This window comes from Pseudochaenichthys georgianus, chromosome 10, assembly GCF_902827115.2.
Source record: "Pseudochaenichthys georgianus chromosome 10, fPseGeo1.2, whole genome shotgun sequence".
Taxonomy (NCBI): domain Eukaryota; kingdom Metazoa; phylum Chordata; class Actinopteri; order Perciformes; family Channichthyidae; genus Pseudochaenichthys; species Pseudochaenichthys georgianus.
The window spans coordinates 27,744,711-27,771,680 of NC_047512.1; the positions used below are offsets into that span (position 1 = coordinate 27,744,711).

General features: G+C 40.8%; 2 protein-coding genes across 5 annotated transcripts in view; both read right to left on the reverse strand.

Annotated features, from left to right (window-relative positions):
- Nucleotides 1-26,826, reverse strand: part of LOC139434699 (uncharacterized) — a 30,266-nt gene extending 3,440 nt beyond the window's left edge. The window contains exons 1-3 of one of the 4 annotated variants that reach the window (XR_011644020.1): nucleotides 26,425-26,826; nucleotides 25,064-25,152; nucleotides 23,595-23,713 (exon numbers count right to left, since the gene is read on the reverse strand). Coding sequence is in view for 2 of the 4 variants with exons in the window: in XM_071204653.1 (XP_071060754.1) it covers nucleotides 23,633-23,713; nucleotides 25,064-25,152; nucleotides 26,425-26,713 (459 nt within the window). In the remaining 2 variants the exon portion in view is untranslated. Of the gene's footprint in view, nucleotides 1-23,327; nucleotides 23,714-25,063; nucleotides 25,153-26,241; nucleotides 26,391-26,424 lie in introns of those variants that run through there. The other 3 variants (XR_011644021.1, XM_071204653.1, XM_071204651.1) reach the window with 3 other exon arrangements.
- LOC117453590 (homeobox protein MSX-2-like) lies at nucleotides 12,395-13,751 on the reverse strand. Its single transcript, XM_034092452.1, has 2 exons — nucleotides 13,472-13,751; nucleotides 12,395-12,902 (listed from the first exon to the last, which is right to left on the reverse strand). The coding sequence occupies exons 1-2, from the start codon at nucleotides 13,743-13,745 to the stop codon at nucleotides 12,460-12,462; spliced, it is 717 nt and encodes a 238-aa protein (XP_033948343.1). The 5' UTR covers nucleotides 13,746-13,751; the 3' UTR covers nucleotides 12,395-12,459.
- Nucleotides 26,827-26,970: the final 144 nt, after the last annotated feature.

Sequence of the window (26,970 nt, forward strand, 5' to 3'; positions counted from 1 at the left end):
AAACAAAACATTTCATAGAGTAGACATATATCAAAAATACAATAGATTAAAGTTAAAACAATGACAATTGTGCAATAAAAAGAGAATAGTACAAATTCAACACACAATCAGGTGACAGGTTAAAACGTTTTTTTACCAAACGTCTTTTTACCGCTGTTTTTCGGAACTTGTAAAAAACCAGTAGCAGAGGATCGCTGTGTTCTTGATGGCTTGTAGCTTACAAGGGAGTTAATAATGTGACTTTGACTTTGCCCATTAAAGGCCTTATATGTCAGGAGGACCTTAAAATCAATCCTAAAAGAAACAGGAAGCCAGTGCAGAGCGGCTAGAACTGGAATAATGTGTTATCTCCTCTTAGTTAGTTAACAACCGAGTTTTGGATGAGCTGAAGCCTGGCAGTAGTTTTTTTCGGGAGGTCAGTGAAAAGTGCATTGCTGTACACCAGGGGTGGCCAACCAATCAGAGGTTAAGAGCCACATTTTTTCTATGTTACTGCAAAGAGCCACATCAAACACAGTCACTGATACCGCTTGTTTCAGTTTTTTGTTTTCTGGAGACAAGATTTGAACCACGTCACTGATGCATTTAAATCCTCTGGAGCAGAGAGAGGAGCTGTGGATTATTGTTATTGATTCATGCATCAGTGTTTCTTAGGGTCAAAACACTAAACTCACAACTTAAAATGAAAGTGTTTAGTTTATTTAATAAAAGAGCACATGTTCAATGTGAAAAGTGACTGTAGTTATAGATTATTTGCAATTTGGTGCTATATATATTTAAAAAAAAGAAAAAGAAATTATATATATTTTTTAAACACCTTGAATTTCATCAAGACAAGACAATGGTAGGGGAAACACTGGATAGTGTTTAATCAACGATAGGTTTTTCCCCCCTCAAAGGTGATTGGTTCACTGCATCGCAGGTATTATTGTGATTGGCTCTTGGGCCACATCAAAATTAGACGCGCTGTCATCCTCACCTGACACCACACATACACACGTAGGGAGAGCCGGGACGAAAGTAACACGGGACGAAAATAACACGTAACGAAAGTAACACGGGACGAAAGTAACGGAGCGATTTTATCCGAGCCCAAACAACTTTGACCGGCCAAATTACGTCAGAATGATCAGCATTCAGTACTTAACAGACCTACTAAATATCAGGTTTAACTGTCAGGAGTAGTGTTGTCACGATACCAACATTTTGGTTTCGATACCAAGTCAAGAATTGGGATTCCGATTCTTTTTCGATACTTTTCTTAAAAAAGGGAAACATCTTAAATGTAATTATTGTGCTTTATTTCACACCAGAACCAGAACCATAACACAAACTTTTAAACAATGAGAACAATAAATAAAATAAATGACAAGAATTCGTATTAAATCAAATTAATACATTTCTCACAGAGGGGCCTCGTGGTGTCCGTAGGCTTGCCCTCACTGTCAGAGATATCGCTCAAATACATGCAAATTTCGCTTCTGGTGTCTTTTTTGTCAACAAGCCGAGGCGCAGCGGCAGTTGCACTCCCACTTGCAGCCATGCTTCTCGTTTTCTCACATGCTCTGGCAGCTAGCGCGTGTACGAGAGAGGGGAGGCACTTAGAGCGTGCTGGAGAGGGAGGGACTGCAGGCACGGCTGCAGTGCAGGAAGTGGAAGCAGAGCGCTGAACACACACGGCTCTTATTAAAACGGCGCTTTCTCACCGGAGTACTTTCCCCCGTCATTCTTAAAGTACCGATACTAATGAAACGGAGGAATCGTAACGTTTTTAACGGCAGGGTATCGCGGTACCTTTCAAGTATCGGTACACCGTGCAACACTTGTCAGGAGTCAGTGTCTCTCCCCCAAACTCACACTTCGATATGAACTGAAGAGCCGCATGAAACTAAGCAAAGAGCCGCATGCGGCTCGAGAGCCGCGGGTTGGCCACCCCTGCGTCTATCCGGCTTGAGAAGAAGGCATGTATTAGCTTCTCTGCATCTTTTTGATTTATGAATGGTCTCACTTTAGCAATGTTTCTAAGGTGAAAGAACGGTGTTTTTGTCACTTTTCTAATGTGAGAGCTGAAGCTTAGATCTGAATCTAATATAACACCAAGACTTGTGACCTAAAGTAAATATCCCAAGATTATTGACCAGCATATCTCTTTTTGCTTTCGGGCCGACTAGCAGGATTTCAGTTTTGTCCTCATTCAGCTTTAGGAAGTTACTGCTCATCCATTTATCTATATCCAATAGGCAGTTGGTGATGGAGGTAATAGCCACAGTGTCATTTGGTTCTGCCGATACATACAGTTGTGTATCATCCCCATAGCTGTGAAAGCATACATTGTGTTTTCTGATCAGGTCACCAAGTGGTAGCATGTATGAAGAAAACAATAACGGACCAAGGCAGCTCCCTTGTGGAACCCCATAATAGCTGTTGTGTTCTTTGGACACATGAGGGAGGCTGTGGCGCAGTGGACTAGTGCGTTGGTGCTCGGATCAGGGGAGCACAGGTTCAAACCCCACTGCAGTCAGCATGTCGTTGTGTCCCTGAGACACTTCACCCAAAATTGCTCCTGTGGGGATTTCCCACAGTATTGAGTATGTAGGTCGCTTTGGATAAAAGCGTCTAACAAGTGACATGTAATGTAACATGATTTCCAAGGCTGACACGAAACATTCTCCCTTTGATATATGTTCTGAACCAGTTTAAGACACAGTCAGAAAGGCCAACCCACTTTTCGAGACGATTGATGAGGATGTCGTGATCAATCGTGTCGAATGCTGTACTGAGATCCAAGAGGATAAGAAATGAGACCCTATTTTCATTACAGTTCAGTCTGAGGTCTATTTTTTTAATAAGAGCAGTCTCAGTGCTGTGGTATCTTCTAAAACCTGATTGAAACTCTTCAAGGCTCTGTTGTTTCCTTGAATATTATATATATTATATATTAGGCCAAAGTTAGGCTTTATAAAGGCTCATGTGTTGTGTGACGGGTAAAATACTTTGTAATGATAACAGTAAATCACTGAATAGAATGCGTCTGTCAAAAGTAGAAGAACATACAGGACAGAGTGCGGTAAATGCAGAATAATACAGAGAACATGAAAGCCAGGCAGATCTTTTAGGCTCTGCTCTGTGAATATGAAAAAGGGGATTAACAGAGCAGGAGGGTTATACAGAAGACCACTCAGCGACAGACATCCCACTCAAGAGATGGCACAGTGACAAGCTGCACAAACATCCCCAACAGAGAGAGGAGGAAGGAGGAGGGGGGGGGGGGGGGAGATGAGGACGGCGGGATGGAAAGACTGCTTGAGAGTTAGGGAAGAAAACTGTGACAAGGCGTGTGATAAGAAAACAGCAGTGATTCTGGTCCACTTATCTTGAAGGAACTGGATCTCAGAGGGACACTATAAGTTGTGCTAATAGGATCTATTAGCATTATTTGGCTGGTTATAAAGATTGTTCAGAGGTCTGCGTAGGAAAGCTACAACCCTGCTATATGAGTATCTGAGAAAGATAGATAGGAAAGATTATGTTGCAATTCTACTTTTTCTTTAGCTTTAAGAGGAAGGTCGGTCAAGCTAGAAAATCAGAATTAAAATATGAACAATAATTAGGGGGCATACAGTGAGTGCCTTGCAAATGTTGTATGGCATTCAAAACTGTAATGTTTTTACAAGTTATTACATGTTATCTTTTGGAGAGATTGTATTTGATGTGCATAAGTATTCACCCCCCAAAGTCAACACTTTTTTTAAAGCCACCTTTTTCAGTATGTAGGGCCTCAGAACATGAAGTCATTCAGATTTAATTACTGAGAAATGATTTACCATTAGGCTGGAAATTGAAAATACAGATTTGTTTTGTGCAATAATACACACATTAAACCTATACTTGATTGTCATTATAATTATCTAAAGGTAGAGTGGAAGTCGAAAAAATGCATGTGCAGCTTAAAAACAGGGTTGATGCATTTACAAAGTACCCCTGGCAGTTTAACGTACTTTACACAGCAGTTTTACAGAGTTGAAAGCCATAATGCTGCCATAGGTTCAGTGAAGCATCAACACAACATCTCAAGGTTGCTCCTTTTGTCTGCAATGCAGGAACTCTTTAAACACAGCATTTATATATATTTTTTAAGAACAAAGTAGCGTCACCCCTTCAGAGGAATACAAACTCAAAGTGCTTGGAGATGATGTACTCCATTTCACAAGAAAATATGTACGGCAGCGTGAGGGGATTTAATATTTTAAAATCATGTAATTTGATTCAAAGCTTTTTCAAAAAGACTCAATACAATTGCTGATGCCAGTCAGTGATTCATTCTATTGGATTGTTTTATCAGATTTATGCAGGCAGAATGGATGTTTGATATGAATGAATCAAGACACCAGTAGTAATAAAGACCTAAGAAAAAGACGAGGCCAAAGAGTCTACACAGCTTCACTCAGATGAGAAGAACAACTCAAACATTTATTATTGCAGCCGGGTGCTACTGTGGCAGTTTTTTTTTATTCCATAGGAGGGAAGCAGACAGCACACACAATCTAGTCTATTTTAGGAAGGGACTTGACAAACAGAAGCACAGTGGGAGCCTTTTTTACCCTCTGGAAAGTTCAGATGGGACCGCACGAGCACGAGCGGACACAAACATGCTCAGGCAAACTCTCACACACACACACACACACACACACACACACACACACACACACACACACACACACACACACACACACACACACACACACACACACACACACACACACACACACACACACACACACACACACACACACACACACACACACACACACACACACACACACACACACACACACACACACACACACACACACACACACACACACACACACACACCAGGGACACAGCTGGGAGACTGTGGAAACAAATATTTTGAATCTTTTATTTGGCTGTTACCAGCAAACAAAAAAACCTTTTACTGCCTCTGGTTCGGCTACGTTACTAGAGGAAGGTTTAATTGAGCGTCTCAATCCAATCATCTTAAAAAAATCTGGCCTTTAGATGACAGACTGTTATCTTATTTGATTTGAATTCAAAGCTGTTGAATTTCTAACAACAGACCAGGAGAAACGTGCACCCTTTATATTCATATACAGCGATCTGTCCTCACAATTCTCCAGCGGACCACAATGAACCTGCCGTAAGCCACTTTAGGGCTTACTGCGCATGTAACAGAGTAACATGGAAAAACCTCTTTTCCCTGCTGCTCCTTTATGCAGAGGTCAAAGGTCAGAGTCGGTTACAGAACCGAGCTGGTGGGGCTTGTTTGTGTATGTATGTTTGTGTCAAGGACAACACAGAGAGGTGGATGCTATGGGGCTTGAACCCTGGGGCCTATACTACGAAGCTGGTTCAACCTAACCTGGATATGTTTGAGTTAGCCGGTTGGCCTAATCCAAAACATACGCGCTCTCGCTAAACTGTCCTACGACGCGGGTTATCAAGTGGATCGCTCAAGCCAGCCGTGTCCTATCTAGTTAGGTGCGCGTTCACATGAAAGGGGTGGTATCTGGAGCATTCGATCACAAACATGGAGAAGCGCACTGACAGCGCAGCGTCATACTTCCTGAATGAAAAGTGAACTTTAATATTAGTCAAAAATGAAGAAGTTAAACTTTAAACATCCATGACTTAAACACTTTATCCAGGATGAAAGCCACATAGCTGCACCTGCAAGGTGAATACAGCTGGGAACAGAACAAGTGTTTGAATGCGTACATTAACAGGTTTATGATATCACTGCCCCGTCTAAAACACCATCTGACTTCAATTACATTTGACTCGAGTGTTTCGTCAACTTATGTGTTGCTTAAAATAATACTTCTGCATACAGTATGTGACACTGTGAGTGCTGCACGGCCAGATACGGCTCAGCTGACTCAGATAAGGAGATATATGATACATTATGAAGTGATATGCGATTACTTATGTTGTGGCCGATATTTAAGTAAGCTTTCTTAACGCTAATGTTATAATAGTCAGATTGCTCTGAAGATGGAGGTGATATTCTATTCATGTTCACGTTCACACAGTCGGTGATTTTTGCCGGCCGTCTTTCCTGCGACGGCAGCTTTTCTGTATTTCCTTTCTCCTGTAATATGACTTGATCGCTTTAAACTCCGCACACTGAGCTCTGATTGGTCAGCAGGCGGTGCTTTCACTGAGTTGAGCTCTTAGCCTGCAACCTAACCTGGTCCCGACCAGGTTAGCCGCTAAGCATAAGTTACCATGGAGATCTAGCCTGCTAAAAAGAGAACTAGCTTCGTAGGACCGGAAAGCCGGAGTTTTCCCTGAATTTAGCCGGCTAAGCGAAAATCCTGCTTCGCAGTATACCCCCCAGGTCTCTGTACAATAACAACATCAGGATAACTGGATGGAGTGTTGGAGGAGGGGCCCCATTCATTCCCATGAAAGATGCTCAGTGGTGCATTAAGCAAAAATATCTGATGATCTTACAGACGTTTCTTTCCCAATGGGGGAACATATTTTTTTTGCATCACATAACGGCCACTACAGAACTTGGCTCCAAAGCCAAGAGCTCTTCCTGGGGGCCTGGTTTACACCCTTTGTGTCCCAGGACATAGTGAATGTTAACTGCGTGGATTAGCTATAATTGAATAAGCTAATACTCCTCGTCTTTAGATAGAAGGGAAACACTGCTACAGCCACGGTGTCTGCTCTGTGAGGCCGCACTGAGGCATCGCAATGCTAAACACACATGTTGACGTAAAGCAGGTGGAATGTGTAACATCTCACTGTAGCATGCCAATGTTTGCCTATTACCCAATACAGAAAAGTGTATCTAAGGGTGATGGAGGTCTCATTCATTTTCCATCCTTGGACCAACATGGGGGGTGGCCAATCAGCAGAGAGAGCTGCTTGCATGGCTATAAGAAGGGGTAAAACAAACACGTTCAGCTGTAGACCTCTTATTTTATTCAAGTACTGGACAGGAAGTGGACTACGTTAATCTGCTTGAATTGTCCCGTCTAGAAGTCTGCTCCACTGCTTAGACCCCCGTCTGTTTATCGATATTTCAATATGTCACCAGACGGGAGGTCAAGCCTGCTTTGCGACATGTTTTACAACACCAGCTAGTAGAAAATAATACCAGAGATAACATCTAGTAAATGTGTGTGTGTGATTAAGCACAAACATTTCAGAGGCCTTTTATGATGAAGGGTCAAATATGAAACAAATGAAGGGAAAATAACTTCATGCTGGATTTAAAGTCTTAAAAAAAACTCTACATCATAGATAAAGCCAGCAGACTTATCTTAACTTCTTTGATCCACCACAGGAAAGATAAACACCTCGTTGATGAGCTATTTAAATGACATGGATGGTAAAATATACAACTTCCGATTTCAGATGCAGATCAGAGACAGGGACCCCATTTTATAAACAAAAATGGAAACATGGTGACAGCTAAACCGAGCCTCAGCAGAGAGTAAATATACAGTAATGCTCTTCCATGTTCACCATAACAATTTGAACCCCAACGCATGCGTCTGTGTGAATCAGACTCTGGGTGTATCTGGGTGAATATCCCATGTCGGCGAGTGTGTTGGGTTACCACACACTGTTGTAGGGCTACATCTCCTTCAGTACACTTAAGGCCATGGGGGAGATTGATGACTCATAGGATCTCAGGAGAGGGAGCGGATGCACAGATTCCCGAGGAGACACGGACAATGGTGAAGGCTACAGATCGCACGGCTCGGAAAAGGCTGGATAAACCTCCCACAGGGCAATGTATGGATGTCACTGCAAGACGCTAATGACATTGGTGTATCCAGTCTGGAATAGGCACCAGGTAAGCTTGGGGTGAAACAAAAAGAGGACATCATGTAAGGAGTGTACAGTGCTAAAAACAGTGACTAACATTTTACTTCATGCTGTTCTTTAGTCTCAACGGTCAACAGCAATGCGGAGCCAGACCTGTTCATCTCAGGCTTCAAAAGAGCTTCACAGGAGCTTACTTACATCCAACAAAACCCTCAGCACACACAAGCGGAAAAAAATAAAAGATTGAGAGTAAGAGAAAGACATCAGGGGGTTGAGGGTGAAGAAGGAGAGTATTTCAACATTAGAGCTGATAACACAAAGAATAATATCCTGGAGTGCATTGTTCTCATTCTTTGTTGCCATCCATGCCCCAGATCTACCAAAAAGCCATAACCCCAGAGAAAGCTCTCTATCTAATAACTGGAAATCCAAAGCTGTGTATGAGGTGTGTATTCATGGTTACATAGGCCATGTTGTTTGGCCGACCTGACCGAGGGAAACCTCCCCAGAAAACCAGTTGAAAGACTAAACAAAAGACAAAAACTGCTAGAGGTGGAATTACTCTAAGGAGGAGGAGGTGTGTGTGTGTGTGTGTGTGTGTGTGTGTGTGTGTGTGGTGTGTGTGTGTGTGTGTGTGTGTGTGTGTGTGTGTGTGTGTGTGTGTGTGTGTGTGTGTGTGTGTGTGTGTTTGTGTGTGTGTGTGTTTTTGAGCATGCGTGTTCAGATCAAGTTCTCCCAGTGAGGAATCTGTCAACTTCTCTATCCAAGCCTGTCACAAGTCTGTGCAGGGTGCTCTACGGCTACGCCATTAAAATCCTCACAGTAATTAACTTAGCAGCGATGTTGTGAAGGTCGACTGGGTGCCTAATTATGTCATGATTGTTGATCGAGTGACGCAGGTTCCCAAAACCCGGAAATGAGTCAGCAGTTTTGCAATTGTGATTCCCTCGTCGAAAAGTCGATTGGTTATTGTAATAAGATTTAGTTTATTGGTTTAGTTGTCAGGGACCATGTACAAAAAGAACATAAATCATAAAGAGATAAATTGCTTTGTACCAGATTATAGCAGTTTGCTAATTTCCATCTGCTGTTTCTGGGCAGGTCAACACAAATACAATTCAATAACATAAACACATTTGATATTTCAACATATTTCACAAGTGCATGCTTTATACTAAACACACCCTGCTGTAGGTGCCAGCCACACCACGATTATTTAGATGCCTGAAATAAGCTCTTTGACCAACACAAGCTTAAGAAATGTTTACATTTTGTTGTGTTCCCACATTAAATACTTCCATTCATTTACTTTAAAACGATGAAAAAAACATTAGCTTGTATAACCACTGGCAACTCCCAAAAAGTGGTGTCCATTGGTCAAGTTCATCTTGCCGATGAAAGTGTAAGTAGTGATTTTTCCTACAATAATTCAATAGAACAATCCCGATGGTTTTTTGCCGAGGGAACCAGGGTGAGGCTAACTTCTGGACGGGCCTTTAAAAATACATTACCCCTGCATCACTCATATAGCCCCTCCTTCTTTCTGTGCAACATGATGTATACAAGGCGTCATCAGGAAACTCAGAAGGAGAAATGTGTTCAGAAATGCAGCAGCTGTAAATCCACAGCAGAGAGGGGGGGGGGGGGGGGGTGAAGCACAGATTGTTTGGGGGAAACACACCTGCTCGACAGCTTTGAAAAAGAGATCAAAGCATGTCCTCTAATGACAGCACTTTGAACAACACACATGCTTCACCCCTGCATCCCAAGGTGTGTATAGTGAAAGAACAAATACTCTCACTGCCCCCCACCCCTACTTTATATGTCATATCTCACATTACTGCCCAGTTGTGTATTTCTGCAGTACGAAGAAGCACAAACTGCACCTGAGATTTGCTCCTGCGTAGATGTTGAAATGTTCCTCCAAATCTCAGTGTTTCCTAACAGGCTGGGACAGGAGGGCAGAGGCAGCGAGAAACCCCCACTGGCTTTTCCTCTCTTCAACACATCAATGCTTTGTTTTTGCATTTACAGAGAATAAACAGATGTCTTAAATGATGAGCAGCTGTGTTGAAGTCATTAGGCAGCTGCATATCATCATGGATATCTGCATGTATCACATTGAAGAGAGCAGGAGAGAGGGGAGCACTTATGTCCTCTATATCAGATTCAATCTTTTTTTATTTGATGCAACACTGCCTTGCAATGATGCATGTATACGACCTAAAGGCTCCTGACCCAGCAACACTGAAAGCTACAAAGCCCCAATCCACATCATCGTGCCGGCACAACGGAACAATGCATACTGTAGGAGTTTCATCTTTTATTCAGCAAGGCACTTATGAAGAATTAATCTGACATTATCTGAGACGCTTTAAGCTGCAAGTTAAATATCACGTTCACCTCACAATGAGGTAATGTGTTGTTACCTAAAGTGTCCTCCTGAGTTATATTTTGAAGAATAAGTGTATACATATGAGAGTAGCCTGTATGAAATAAGAGCGCAGCAACAGATGGGAAGCTGCTACACCTAGTGGATTTAAGGCAGAAGGGCGAGGACCTTTAGAAGCAAGGCTTATGCACGGCCAATCGGACATGCTTATTATATCCAAGTTAATGAAGAAACTGTCAAATGTCTCAATCAGAACGGATCAGTGACACTCAAGTGGTTGCGAAAAGCTATGCAAAAAGCAGAGATTTAAAGGAAAGAAATGTCCATGACCTGGAGATTATAAAGCAATTATTAAGGAAGAAATGGAGGTCAAACTTACTTGTTCTATGGTTTAAAAAATATATATTCTACAGTTCAGCCAAAGTCAGTCATTTTTGTACAAAACATAATCTTACATTTATTAAAGCAGAAAACACTGTGCAGGAGAACAACATGAGCAGTTCAGACTAAAAGGACTTTACATTGGGTAGATAGTATACACACTTGATTTGATTAAGTTTGACATATTGTTATAAGCCAAACTTCAGAAAGCATTTTAGCACGGAACGAGGAGCATGATTTTGTCCTCTATATCCTACGCTGGAATCAAGTTAGGCAGGAGTCTCGTCGGGGTCAGTATGCAGAAGAGGAAGTATTGCAGTGACCAAAAACGGTTTTAATTCTCATATAAGCGTGTGAGTATTATATTAAGTCTCTTCCTCTAAAAATGTTGCATTATCTATTCTCAACGGAGGTCAGTCAGTATAATAATAATAATAATAATAATAATAACTCCTAAGGATATTGCCATAAACATATTGCCATTCTTCATCAATTTACTTGTATATTTTGCGAGGAATTGGATTTCCTCGACTTTCTTTCATATGAGTCCCAGGGTTTCACATTGCAAACATCTGAAACAGCAGGCTGGGGTTATGGGGCAATCAAAGCCATTAAAGACCTCACTAACAGCTTAATGCTGACTTTCAATTCAGAATGGGGGGAGCAAATGGACTGTGAAATATGTGCTAATCAGCGTTCGCTTACAAAGTGAGAGAAAAAGAGACGGTGCTGTTATCACTGAGTCTACACATATCCTTTCACAGAGCCATAAACATGGACAAGGACAATTAAACCAGGGACTGTAAAGGGACAGCTTGGCATAATACTGTGTTACAAAGTCTACTGTTCATTTAAAGTATGGTTTAAAAATACAGCTCACATATAACAAAAACACGTAGGCTCCAGGGTGTCCAAGCGCAAACTGAAAACACATGTTTGCAATTAAGACCATGTGAGACGTGCTATTTTGCAGAAAACATAATTTTTTGCAGACGTAATTTCACATCTTTAGAGGACTTTTGGCTGGATACATATTCATTAGAGTGCAACACCTCCCCATTAGGGCCACCCACATGAAGATCCGTCTACACAAAACATACAGTGGATCCTTTTCACTTTTTCAGTATACCGTGCTTTCATCTTCAGCTTTTGGCTTGTCACGTATACTTCAATGGTGCCTTGAATTATGTAAACAGAAACTCAACATAGCTTGAACAAGTGTAAAAAGGAAAGCAAAGCACTTTGACTCAAAAAGCCACTGTAGAGCTCAAAACACACACAAATATGTTTGTCATTAGACAAGTGAATCCAAAGCTTGAGCAAAAGAGGAGATCAACAAGAGAACACAACAGGGTCAACTGTTTAATGTAATGTCAAACACATCAAATATATATTGTTTTAGCATTTAGATATGCATCATGATATAAACGACTCTAAGGGCTATCATAAATAAATATCTGTCATTGAAAAATGCTTTAGCACGTGTAAGAGTGCACTTCACAAAGCCAAAATTCGCCAAGTAAAGCCTCTTTTTATTCTAATAGAAGTATAAAATACAATATCCCTGCATATTCAAGGCCAATAAAGAAAATATGTATTTCCCTTTAAGCTGGAAATGCAAGAAGAATAGGGAAAACAAATTGAGATAGCTACTATAAATTCAATCTGGTATTCGTCAATAATGAGACACTCTTATCTTTGTAAGAGGGCATTTACAAGACCAGAGAGTCATAAAGCTTCAGCTCCACTTCAGGTCCTTAATCAGGGCTTTTATAAGGTGCATGAGTTCAGCAGACACTCTTTTCCTATTGTTATCCCCACACATGTACATCACCTAGTGTGTATAATGCTGCTTCCTCTCAGGAGCGGTGGTACAGGCTGTGGCCGAGCTGCGAGGCGTACAGATGTGCAGCAGGGAGAATGGGGCCGCGGCCGTATGAGCAGGCCAGTCCGTAGAGAGCTGCCGGTCCAGCCTGCAGGTGAACACTGAGGGGAAGACCCAAGGATGGGAAGCCTGGGGGGAATAACGCTTTGGGCCCAATGCCAGCCGCTATTTTGAGTTTCTCCACGTCGGCCTCCTGAAGCCTTTTAGCTTTAGCTCGTCGGTTTTGGAACCAGATCTTGACCTGGGTCTCGGACAGTGAGAGCGAGGAGGAGAAGTCGGCCCGTTCTGCGATGGAGAGGTACTGCTTCTGACGAAACCTTCTCTCCAGGGCCAGGAGCTGTGCAGTGGTGAAGGGAGTGCGAGGCTTGCGGTTGGTTTTGTGCTTCCTCAAGGAGCAAACTGCTGGACTGAGCTGCCCTACAGGACATGGGGAAGATGTGAGGCTGACATTTTGCAGAGCACCTTTCCAATAGTTAAATATTCAAAGTACTAAATAAGGGCTGACATTATTATTTGTATACATGTATTTAACAGGAAATGATTCGACAACCATGTTGATACATCTGAATTATCAAGAGAATTGCAAAACATGGCCTTTTTTTATTTAATGTCACTTTAAAATAGTCTAAAATCATTAACTAATTTTGTAATCCCATGAGCAGCTTTTAACATACAAACCACAAATGAGAGGAAACATATTTAAACATTTATGAGTTAACCTATTATTGTTTACGGTTCTGCCTTTCATACGTGATTTTCCTTGTGACCTCTGAACCTTTTAATTGTTTTCTTATATTTATTACAACTATGCCTATCTCACCTTAAATCTATCACTTATGAACTTTGATTATCTAAAACATAACAGAAGATTGAATCCTACCTTGGATGATTTAAGGCACTAAATATATATTAACGATTATAGAAGGCATTATAACCAGTAAACGCCTATTAATACATCTTCCCAGACCTCACCCTGCATCACTTACGCTGTGGTGTTGACATCTTAATGGGGCTGGGTATCCAGGACACAGGGTCCCCTCTTCCCGATGGTTCTGATTTCATAGATAGGCCTACTAAATGTTGAGGAAACTCCTCCGGCCTGTGCGAGTGATTTCGAGGTGTCCTGTCGGTCGCATGCAGCGGCCTCGTGTCGGACATGAGCGCGTCCACACTGAAGGGCAGGCGCAACACCTGCTCCGCGCGCTTATTCTTCTCCTCGTCTGTAGCGTACCGGTCCCTCCGGTCTCCAGGGGAAGGCATGCTTTCCTTTTCAGGGCCGGGGTCGATAACTAATTCCAATCCAGCCAACACATAACTTTCTGTCACGTAGTGCAAACATGCGGGCTCCACACGAAGACAAAAAAACAGTTAAGGAGTAAATTGACAAAGTTGTGCCGGGAAAAAAAACTTTGGGAGGTTCTCGGAATTTCAGTCATGTTCAGGATTTGGGGAAGGCTTTTGATTGGACGGGATCACTGCAGGGCCACACCCCCAACTACACAGCAGGTTAGCTGCACATCAGTAATTATGCAGGGAGATGATTGTCTTAATCATAATTACCGACAGTAAGAGACTGTATTCAATTCACTCTGCACACTGAATATGCTTAGCTCACCTCGAAAGTACACAGGAAATGAGTCCTGATGGATGTCCTGAATTTCATATGCAAGGGACATTTGGATGAGATGGAGGCCTTGAATTTTGTTGTAGAAAACGTACTAATATAAGTAAATCAATCCAATGTCCTCTCTATCCAGCTGGTGATGGCCTTCTGTCTCTCGTTGCGTCAGTGTGACATCTGAAGAGCTACATTTCCACTTAACAAAAGCTGACAGAGCTCATTCAAGCCCGAACTCGTATGACCTGACAAAACAATTGCGATGGTAATCAATAAGAATCATGGAGCTTTAAAAAGTCAAATCTCACTGAAGAGAAAACACACACTTAAATGTGAGAGCCAGTTTGGAGATGGATTATGGTTTTGGGCAGGCTTTGAAATGACTGTCATTACATTGTTGTTATTAACACCTTGTAATTAGGTCTGTGGAATCCGGTTCTTTTAAGCAGGATTTAACGGTAATGATGGAAAATTGCTACCTTCCTGAGGTGTGTGGCGCCCGCTGCGATTAGTCCCAGTCTCTGCTCTGTTGGAGGAGACAGAGGCGTCTCATGCCCGTTTGAAGCTCGTACCTGTAGGGCTCCGGAGTATTAGGAAACATCATGAGAAGTGCAGCCTCTCCTCTAACCACTGAGGTTCTGAGATTCAGTGTTCATTCAGCCAGGGAAAGACTTGCACAGCTGCTGATGCAAAATGAATGTGCTTTTTGCATGTCCTCTGCTCCGAGTTTCTATTTTTACTTTCATGTCTGTCTCCTTGTCTACCATGCAGGTCTATCCTAGAAGCCCACACATGTAAAGGGTGACTGCAGTGTGCTGTCCAGAGCTCTGTGATCTGTGTGCTGTCTGTAATCTGTAATCTGTAATCAGCAGGATTACAGCGGCATCAGGGGCTCGGCTCCCCAGAGCCTCAACATTAGTCTCCATATGAAGCAAAGTGCACACACAGCAGGAGCTCCCTCCACTGTAAACACCTGCAAATCAATTAGGGGCTTACCTGTCCTTTAAGTGTGCTTCCTATAAGAAAACCTTTCCATTTGATAATCGTCTTATGAATCAGTATTTAACAACACAGCTTTGACTCCTCTTTCTGAAATACTGCACCATGCATTTGACAAATATATTGTAGGATAAGGAAAAAAACTGCAACAAAAATTTAATATATTTTTAATTCGACCCCAGTTTCATAGAGTAAATTAAGAGATAGGACATTACTGAAATTGCTAGTCCAACACATTTTTGCAGCAAAATAGAAGTAGACTTTTCTATAATTTGAGGGTGATTGAGTGTAATCTGACTTTGCAGTCTTTTTTCGTGGGCAATCTGAAGCCTCTGTATGTGGCCGAGCAGCATCAGACCAGAGAGCGAACGTCCTCTGCTCACATTGATCGTCCCTAACACCAATTACTACTGCTCTCTCTTCTGCCTCGCTGCACCTGCATTACACATAAGCACATGGCTCAAAAGTGTACAGTTTGCAACCGGAAACTGTATTTTGTATCAACACAAGTGCATTTTACGAGGAACTACAGACGCATAAGATTCTAAATCAGGAGAAAAGTTCATTTAGATAATTATAAATGGTGATTCCTGAATACAAACAATTAGCGCCATATAATGAAATAATAGTCCACACAATTTTAGTGAGGATTGGGTCTATTTTTGCCACAGCGTTGTTTCGAGGACATGCTTCATGTCCAGAGAGCGCCCGCCACACACAGCATGCAGCCCACACACTTTCTTATTGCAGCCATCACGGGCCAATCAAGACTGACACCATACTTCATCTGGAGACAGTGAAAATAAACAACCCATACAAATAGAAAAATGTCGTTTTAAGTATAGGTGAGTAAGGATTACAGCTATAAGTAAAATGAGCTTTTAAGATGTCTTCTTAAATCTAGAGAGGTCATTCGGGGTGCACTTTGGCCAGATGAGGCCTGTGTTATAAAGCGGACTCCCACCACTCCCAGAACTGTTTACTTACTGAAGCACGGTAGTTACAGTGTACTTTCTTAAAACTGCACGTTGTTCTACATACAGAACAGTACCTCGCCACTTTGCAAAGCATTTCAACAGTGAAAAGCACAGAGAACAGTTGTGGCGCCTCACGCTGATTTGAATTGATGTTTAAATCACAAAAAATAGACAAGGATCTACGATGGGAACTAAACATTGCAATATAAAGGGAAATGGCAAATAAACAGAGCTGCCCAAAGTACACACAAGTGATATATCAAATAATATGTCATTTCCAGTTTTAAGTATCACATGGCTGCTGAACTCATATATAATCAATGCAGAATACATAGGTCTTACATGTATTGTGATGCAACTTGGACCAACAGTTTCAATCTAAGGGTAATTACCTCCTGAAGGTGGTCAGCGGTGTTTTCTCATTATTGCCTCTTCAGGCCCCTCAGTCAGTGCAATCATTACTTCATGGTTTGTTGATGATTCTCACAGCTCTTCATTGTGTTTCCACATTGCTGTTGTTGTCTGGAGCAAGTCAGATTATCATAGAAGACTCAAAACTAATTAAACTAATCTTTTGACTGTAGAAAGCACTTTAGCTATGGTAAACCGCAACAAATGACAGATATGCAAATGTGCATGTGATATTTTCACGAGTCTGAGGGCATGTGAAAACGATGACATGCATTAACCGTAAAAAGTAAACCACAAATTAATATTCACTGATATGATCTCACAAATGTATAATTCAGAACTTCTTCCTGAAAATGAGCTGCGGCTTCAGTAAATCACACCTACGCATCTCCACAGAAACCATTTTGGAAATGACAGAAGTATACGAAAACGACCACAATGAGTAGGTGTGCTGCTATGCGGTTATTAAGTCTCGGCGCTGCATATTGCATAAGTAATGATGAAGTAAAAGCATGTCATTGAACTCTTTCTCTTCCATATGCAAATATATTTAGCAATAAGTTCTGATGGTTTATGTGCTGTATTGCTGGAATGCAAACCAACTGTACATTAATGAACATTATTAGCCATACAAGGAATAAGTGTGCAAAACATGGAGACAGAAAGTTTGTCTAGAGAATCAGTACAATGCTAACTTCAGGGTTCATACACTTTTTCACCAATGATTTTCAATGACTTTTCCAGGACCTTTACCTAATTTTCCATGACCAAAAGGATTACTCTTTCTCAGCGGTACCAATGAAAATGGTTTATTTTAACATGGAACAGGAAAATAAGGTCTGTTATGAAACATGTTGTGCCTATCTAAAACAGATCAAATAGTAGGCTTACTAGCTCCTACAGGCTAAAGCAACTCAAATCTCTCACCAGCAAAATACCTCGTCAGTTAAATGCCATTTTATGTTTCATTACTATACGATACAGTATGTATTATCATTATAGTGTTACTATTTCGGCGATTAGATAAAATATAAATTATATTTTATGCAACTCTAGTCATTTGCAGATAATTACAGTCTCAGACCAAGACAATATGTCAAAAGTCCAGACCCAGAGGATAGAATACCAGATCAAGGTGGACCAGCCATGGAGCAGCAGATCCTTAAGAGAGACTCTGAGTCCTGGATCTCAACAAGGAAAAGGATGGTCTCTCTCTCAAACTCAAAGAGCCCAGGAACCTGCTGCAGAGAGACCAAGGTGATCACCAAATAAACACAACCACCAAAACAGCGCATCTTATTGAATTAACAATCAAGAACAGATACAACCAAATGATCCGCTCTAAACATTCATAAAGCCAAGCAAAAGATTATATGTCAATCAATTCCTTGAAAATAAACAGCACACTTTTAAAAATAGCCTACATAAAACGGCCTAAAAATACAGTATTCAAATAAAGTTTTCACGCACACACACACACACACACACACACACACACACACACACACACACACACACACACACACACACACACACACACACACACACACACACACACACACACACACACACACACACACACACACACACACACACACACACACACACACACACACACACACACACACACACACACACCATGTATACATCACTTCAGGGGACATTACATTGACTTACATGCATTTCCTGGAGACTTATCCTTAACCATAACCAACACATGCCTAACCCTAACCCTAACCCTTACCCTAAACCTAACCAAGTCTTCACTCTAAAATTAATGATTCCCCTTATGGGGACCTCCAATTTGTCCCCATAAGGGAGGCGAGTCCCCACACGTGACTGTATAAACAGATTTAGGTCCCCACAAGTATAGTAATGCTAGGCCGCACGCACGCATTGTAATAACTTTGGTGATCCTTGTCCCTTTTTTTTAGCACTGCCATCGCGTCAACATTTTCTAGTTTATTTGTTAACGAGCAAATATCTGAAAACGCAATGACATTCTCATCAGTATCATTTGTAATTTGAGTTTAGTGCCAATTAGCAAATGTTAGCACACTACAGTTAGCTAGTCTAATGTACATGGTTGACATTTTGCATGGCTTAGCATGGGCACCGTGAATATGTTAGCAAGTACAACCACTGCCTGCATGGCTCTGGAGCTATTCATATTTCATACTGCCTCACACATTTCTTTGGCATTTTAGCACCAATCAGATATTTGTAGTTGTTTTATAGGTCACAAAATGTCGAATGTATAAATAGCTTGTGATAAGCAAGTTCAATCTTTACTTTTTATTGACAATTATTAAACTGTGTCAAAGAAAGGTAAATACAGGCATAGGTCTAGTCTATTTATGTCTGTCTGTTTTATCTGTTATCAAATTTGAGGTTGAAGACAGCAAAACTAACTACCTATACGTTGAGGTTGAAGTACTACAGTGAAGATTTGACCAAGGTAGTGTAATGAGCTGGCTGGGCTGCTAGTTGATGCAAGTGCCAGTGTCAGCAGTGTAACAACACAGCTTTCAAATCTGCTGACATTAGGCGCATTCACACTGCGGTACTTTTCCCACAAAGGTTCATGCGAACTTAGTTCATGATCGCGTTCACACCAAAAAGAGCCGGTACTAAAATTAGTTCATGCGAACCTTTTTACCCCTTCGAAAGTCCCTGCTAGAGAGCAGGGACTTTCGAGCGGCTCTTTTGTGAGAAAAGAGCTATATTCCTGATTGGCTGGGCGAATTTCAAACCACGCCCCGTAAAACTCCCAAAAAGTTTTGTGAAGCCGCCATTTTATTATTAGCATTAGCATTATTAGCATTAGCCCAGCGCAGAAACGCAGAGATACTATGGTATCTCTCTAAACGTATGGCAACACAAAATAAAACATGGGAGCGGTGGAGATGAGGAGGTGTCGGCGTTCTGGCGATTTACTCGGAAGGCTTCAGTCGAAGCTGCTGGGACTCCCCAGCAGCTTCGTGAAGTGTCTTGCCCAAGGACACACCGGCTTTACAGACGCGGGTTTCACCCCTTGATCTGATGATCATTGCACAGCACACTGCGCCACACCGTCCATCTTCACGCCTCGAGGTCATCGAGGCGCTTTTACAAGTATACATTGGTATTATACATGTACTGTACACCCACAGGAGCAAATCCGGGTGAAGTGTCTTGCCCAAGGACACAACGGCCTGACGCAGCGGCGGCAGGAGCGGGTTTCGAACTGGAGTTCCCCAGCACTCCCTGATCGGATGCACAGACCACTGCGCCACCCGTCCCTAAACATAGAGCTTTTACAGTCAGGATGTGGTGCAGTAGGTGTTAAAACAGAATCAATCACCCAAAATTCTCAGAAGCAGAAGCTCCACCACACTACTATCTAGGATGCCAGCATTTGAATAAACCCAACAACGCACTACAACCTCAAAAGCGGCTGGGAATCAGGCTTTGCAGTCTAGAGTTGCAAAAACAGAAGGTGACTTTATACATACATTAATTCACAATACTTAACACACAACATGCTCATTGCTTTCTTATTGAAATGGTCATTCCGGTGTCTTTTACAGGTCTCCTGTCCACCACATTAGTTTCTAAGCAGGTCTTGTACAATACAACCTTTTGTTCAAACGGCAGAACCTCCTGGGGCCTCTGTCCATGTGGACAATGCAACACACTGCCGGTCAACATGCTACACATGTGGTCTGGCGGTCCAGCTGCCACAGTCTGCCAGTCACAGCTCTGATTAAAAGGCCTGTTTAACTGCTAATCACTACTCCTACAGCAATGTATCCTCAATGCTGTAGAAACAGTCCCATAAACCACCTGTTTACTGATTCAAAACCACAGCCAACTCCATTTCCTGAAGAGCACAACAGCCTGTGGTCTACAGGGTTTGAGTAAAAGCATCTTCAATCTCATGAATCGAGCCTGTTATGAGCACTCAGTATTTCAAAGTCACTTAGTTGTGTTTATTAAGGGGGTTGATAATACAGTGGTCTTTAAACCAGCTGTGCAGGTTTTGCTGCTGGAACTTTAATAATAAGAGTGCAATGTCAAGTTTTAAGTGATACATCTCAGGTTGAATCAAAGTTCTTTTGTTGTAGGGATCATATGCTGAGGTGCCTGGTAATGGGTAATCTGGAATATTCACATCAGGGACCAAAGGAGTCAAGCTACAAAGCAATGTCTTTAACGCAGTAATTGTGCTTTTATCTATATAATCAAGAATTAAGGGATTCATGGAATTATATAATAAACCCATAAACATTGAAAAGCAACATTGAAAATATTCACAGCTGTTATAAACATGGGCCCTTCCCAAAAGACTTCAATGGTGTGTGAGAGTTCTGATGAGGCTGTCATGTTGTGTTCAGGGCAGAAAAGGGTCAAACAACTGGCCTCTAAGCACAGAGGCAATGAGGCTTATCAATCTAAACATTGAGAAACTGCAGAACATTTTAAAACAAATAGTCCATGGTTTAACAGCAATTATTTTACTGTTAAAATAACCACAGCCATATGCTGCAATCTGATGTTGTTATCTAAATTCTGATAAAAGGAGTAAAGAAAACACGCTCATCTCAGAAAGCCAGTTGACTTTATTGAAATCCAAAATCAAAGAGTTGCCTGTATAACAGTTAATCAGTTAATGAAGCAGCTTTTGTAACTAGACATGCAGCCACATGAGGTCAGCTTTTACAACAGTCTACAGTCAAATAATCTTAGGAACATATTTCTTTACTTGTATAACAAAAACACATGCCACTTCTTTAAATAAAATATGTAAGAAAGGTTGTTTGTTTTTTTGCCACCACCCACAAGTACAGACATGTGTTAGTTTCCTAATGTAACTATGAAATTGACTAGTGACAAGTCTGAGTGGATCTTAAAAAAGGAGCAAGTCCACCAAGGAAAAGGAACACCTGGGCTGAAGTCGAATAGTCCATTTAGCTTAGGAACCTTCCTAAAGGAGTGAAATGACCCGGAAGTCCCTCAGTGGCAGCCATGATAAGTGCCGTTCGAATTCTCTAGAATGCTCTAGATGATAGGAAAGGAGGTTTCAAACTTCCTTTATCACCTCCTTTAGCTTAGGAACCACTGGACCTCCCTCACCGAGAGGAGAGGAGAAAATGCTGCCCCACAATGCCTTGCAGCCGCAGCATTTGCCGTCACTCAACAGCCGGCCGTTCACGGAAACAACCGATTATGACCGAGAAATTATATCATGAAAGTTACGGTGCTTATTAAGCTTTTTAAAACATAGGTGGTAAGTTGCCAAAGTGCTTTGTTCTGAACGTTCATCAGTATTATAATCAAAGAGAGAAATATGAACGTTAGTTTTCACTGAAATGATCAAATAAAGTCAACATTTCAGTCTTTACTGAGCTGTGTGGGGTTTGTTCAGCTTCTAAAAGATGTTTGAATGGTGATATACACAGTGATAGATGTTAAGGACTAACGTTTATAATAAATACATCTGTATTGATTTTAAGATCTTTTCATAGTTCATACAATCTTTGGGATTATTAGTATTAATGTGGACCGGAGGGAGAGGGCGACGAGCATAAGTTTCACTTTCCTTTTTTATTTCAATTCCAACTTTGGTCCTGAAGAATATGTTTCTCTGTTGTCCACGTTCATAAAGCAAAGCAGCAGCATCAGAGCACGGTGCAGAGTCTCTAGATGAGTTCACAGTAGTCCCTCGTTCTTATTAAACATCCATGTTGTAGTCCGCTGTATAGAAAACTGTGGTTTCCATAGTTTCCCCACAGCAGCAGACGCACATTCAGGACGTCCGCTGGCGCATCATAAACACGTCGGATAGTGAAAGTGCATTCGGATTCTCTAAAGTACCGCAGTCTCTTCTCCTAAGTCCTTTTGGATTCTCCTATCCACTATCCCTTAACCCCGTCAAGGAATAGACGATAGGGTTAGAACTTAGGAGCTGATTTTTAAACTATCCGACTGCAGCCCTGAACTACCACGGCAGACTTTGATATTATAGGAGGTGGTGCCCTCTGGTGGATAATTAAGAGACTTTTATCTAAACAAAAGAGATAATATCATTCCTGCACAAAGCTGTGCTATGGGTTGGTGGACTCAATACCATAAATAATCATGCATCACAACTTTAAGACATATTGGAGAACATTTGTAGTGTTAGTATATGTATTGATGTACATTTAGGTCACCTGCCACCATGGTAGATGGAGCTAAATAAAGAAATATTACTTTGAAAAAAGCAATTCCTAAATGAAAATTAGAGCCATATGATATATATTCTATATTAATAGTGTCTAGTACCGCTAGCAGATAAAAGGATTCAATGGCTGGTAAAAAATGTTCTACACCTGCCACTGTTTGACAAAATCATTGTAAAACAAAAACATTTATATAAAGATTATTTATTTTATTGTTTATAAATGTAATTTAGGCCAAAGAATGTTTGACCGTGGTTAATGTTAATTTTGAAAGGCAAAACCTCACAAAATGATTATTTTATGTACAAACATGTTGTGTTTTTTGGAAATGAAAACACCTATCTTTTTCAATAAATGTAGACTTTGGGATATAGCAACCCTCTGGAGTTATTACGCAGCCCAAAAAGGAATCTTATTCTACAGATATATAATGATAATTGTCGTAGTGTAGCCTAATTTGTATTTACCACTGTGCAGCAATACCAGGTTTAAACAGAACATAATAGACGTGCAAGAAAAATAAAGTCTTGCTGCATTTAAATGTTGATTTAGAACTTGGTATAACCAAAAATATGAGAGACTATACAGTCCGGACACACCTACATTTGGAACTGTAAAATACCAGACTCATTTGAATACAAATGTATGCACACAGATGTAAATATGGTCTCTTAATAAAACAAAACAACAATGTTGTATGAACAGTTTGTAAGAAGATTGTTCTATTTGGCAATACATTCTTATGCAGATTACTTTATGTTCTGGAAAACACAAATATATATTGTTGTAACATTGGTTTTCAACATTCCATGCTTAAGGAACTAAAGGTTTCCATTGGTAAGAACTTTGATGTGGAGGAATACGAAAGTGAATGTGTTTTAGATCAAATAGGGAAAGGGACCTGCTCTGGTCGTGGGACGTGCAGCCTCAGTTGGCCTGTCAGACAGCGGCCAGCCTCTGTCTGATCAACTTGTTCTCCTCCAGCATCTTGGAGATGGTCCTGAGAACGGCAAGCTTGGCCTATCCAGGACAGGGTGATGCATTCCAGGGAAAAGAAGGTGTGGGTAAAAAAGATGTTGGTACTTTGGTTCATGGATACTGTTGTGGCCAATTATGCAAAAACTAATGTTCGAATCAAAGGCCACTTAGTCTAGGAGGCGAATTTGAGTGTTGACTCGCGTATGTTGAAGAAATCCAAATACCTTGCTCGTTCCATTCAAGTGCTTTATTAGGAGGTTCAATGGATCAGCTGGCGGCCCACTGCCGACTTGCAACTTTTGCACGGTATTTAAACAAATAAACGAACAAATCCAACAGTCGTACGGATGTGTGCGGTCAAAAACTTGTTCCAACTTCCTCTCTAGACTTCCTGCTGTGTCACGCTGGCAGCGTCATTTATACCTACGCTACTATATTCTGCTTTCTATGAATAATAGCAAAACATAAAACTAGAGCTGTCCATAAGCAAAATACAACATTACAAAAACAGTATAATTCATTGTTATTCAGCTAATTTGAGTTCAATTAAAAGAATATTCAATGGGCTCACCAAACCATCATTAATTATCATAACTCAATGTGCCTAAATGGCTCTTACAGATACTGAGGATACAATGTAAATGTGTGTCTCTACTGTATGGTGGATGAGGAGTTTCTGTTTCAGCTGACTTGTTACCAAGACTTTCCAACGCAAACTATTTGACTTATATCATAATAGAAAAGAAGAAGAAGAAAAGCACAGGAGTTTACTGCTTACATTTAACAATCACTCTGTTCTTCTCAATAGTCTCCCTAAGTCATGGCAGGCAGCCATTATTGTTTTTCCTATTCATACCTGTGGACTTCCTACTCTGAAATGTCTTCTATGAAAAAGGACTATGGATGTAATCAAACTCACTTTGACTTGTATTGGCTAGTATTAAAGTACCAGTATTGAAATTCAAAACTGAATCAACATCTTGTGTTATCTTTACGAATATCTTTGCACAAAGAAATATCACACGTGTGTGTGCTGGTTATCGAAGACAATGATTAGCCTCTAGATAGTTTACGTCTGGTGATTACAAATTAATTGATTGCGGCACACAAGATCAATGTTTGACTCCAAGTATATTCAATATACAGCAAAGCTAAACATAATCGGTAAGGGCCCGTAATAATGCTCATGTTTATCTTTATGAGTAGGACACACCTCCTAACCTTTTGATGTCCGTCACCAATACACTTATTATCTACAATCTTAGTTCAGTTGAACCAAAATTCAATATGAGTTCAACACAATTTAACTTTAAAAAGGTTTTTAGTGTATTTCCTTTTTTTTCTTGAATGTCTTCTCCTATGCACATTATGTATAGTTTTTAAAGAGCCTACCTTTTCCTTCTCGTTTAATTCTCTGCTGGTGGGTCTTTGGGAGAAGGAGAAAACATCTCTAACAATCGAGTCAGAATTAGTTCCATCGCCTGAAAAACAAAGTACATTTTAAAATGAGGCTTCTGCTTCCTACCCACAATAAACCATCTCTTAGCTTATTTAGGCTTAGCTTTGACAATTTAGACGAGGCAGGTCTGTGTTTGATTATTTTTTTCTAGCTATACACGCTTTTGCTTGAGATCATTTAAACCACAGTCATCCAGTTTTAAGACTTTGACCTTTAGAAGGCCATCTGAAAAGGTTTTAGTGATAATAAAAATAACAGCCCTGCTTTCAAACAGAATTAACTCTCAGGCTTCACACAATAACTGATGAAAACAATTGAAGCAGGGCCTGTGCAGCACCAGCAGTACAACATTTAAACCAAATATTATAATATATTATTCTTTACAAAGTAGTTTGTTGCAGATTTAGGAAACTGTACTGAACTGCAATGGTCCTCAGCCTTTTTCAGTGTGTGACATTTTACAATTCTGACCCCCAACAATACAGGTCACAGCCTTTGTGTAAACATTAGATATAATAGTCTAACCAAAGTGTTGCCTCTCCTCTCAGTTTGTCTTACCTGGCTGATTCAGTGGCCAACAAATGTGGCCAGCAGTAAAAAAAAAAAAAAAAAAGTGCAGGTACAATGCCCATAGATTACCATAAGTACTCCGATCTTGTAAAAGTAGAAATACCAAAATGTAGGAATACCCCGTAATAATTAAAAGTCCTGAATTTAATTGTACTCAAGTAATGTACAACAGTATTGGCATCTAAATATACCTAAAGTACCCTAAGTAAAAGTACTCACGATGCAGATTTCAGAATAATATGTATTACATGTTTTTTATTATAACTATTGATGGATACTAGACAGAGTTATTGATGCATACTAGACAGAGTGTTATCAAAGCTGGTGAAGGTGGAACTCATTTTAGGTCAAATGTGAAAATAATCCAGGTGTAACTAAAGTCTTATTTAAGTCTTGATCATGTGTTTTATCATTAATCCATATCTGCAAAGTAACAAAAATGACCTACATACATGTAGTGAAGTAAAAGTAAAATGTTTCCCTCTAATTTTAGTGGAGTAGAAGTACAAAGTAAAAAAATGAAATACAAAAGTGCACATACCTCTGAATATGACTTGAGTAAATGTACTTAGTTGCATTTCACCACTGATAACCTCTCAGATTCTTAGAACTTGACACTGTATTATGCTTCCTGGTTCACAAACACAGATGCTGCTAACTAGCTAGCTAGCGTAACGTTACGGCTAACCTTGCTAACTTGAGCTAACCATGGGAGCAACATTACCTCCTCCGATCACGGTGCTCTGGGTTTTATTTGTGGCGTCCTCTTTCATCCATTGTTTCTTTTTGTTCTTCTCTGGCCTCGTGTTGGACAAAGTGCTGTTATTGACTCTTTGCAATTTCACTTTTAAAAATAGTCGAGTTTTTTCATCGCTGACGTTGCCCCTCTTGTTCCCGCGCTTGATCCGAGAGGGGAGCTGGGCCGGGGTCTGGTCCGGTTGTGTTTCATCTTTTTGGCTGGAGCCCAGCTGTGAGCCAAAGTGGGGCACATATATTGACCTAACAGGTAACATGTTTTCCCCTCTAAACTCTACTTTAAAGTTTGATGGAAGGTATCAGCTTGACCAACTGTCAGGATTTATTTATTTGCCTGTCGCGCTGTCAGCCAGCAGGTGACAGTATCCGGGTACTAAAGACACATTTATGTGAGTCAAATTCTTTATACAGTCTATGGTCAAATTGCTACGCATGTCAATTGAACCCATCAGTGGTAACAGGGGCGCAGATAGTGGGCGTGGGGGGGGATACGTCCCAACCAATTTCATAGGGA

What these genes read in the sequence shown, in the direction of transcription:
- LOC117453590 (XM_034092452.1), bottom strand. Translation starts at nt 13,745, where the DNA reads ATGCCTTCCCCTGGAGACCGGAGGGACCGGTACGCTACAGACGAGGAG. An exon ending in TAAGATGTCAACACCACAGC is followed by an intron (nt 12,903 to 13,471) that starts GTAAGTGATGCA and finishes CATGTCCTGTAG; the next exon opens with GGCAGCTCAGTCCAGCAGTT.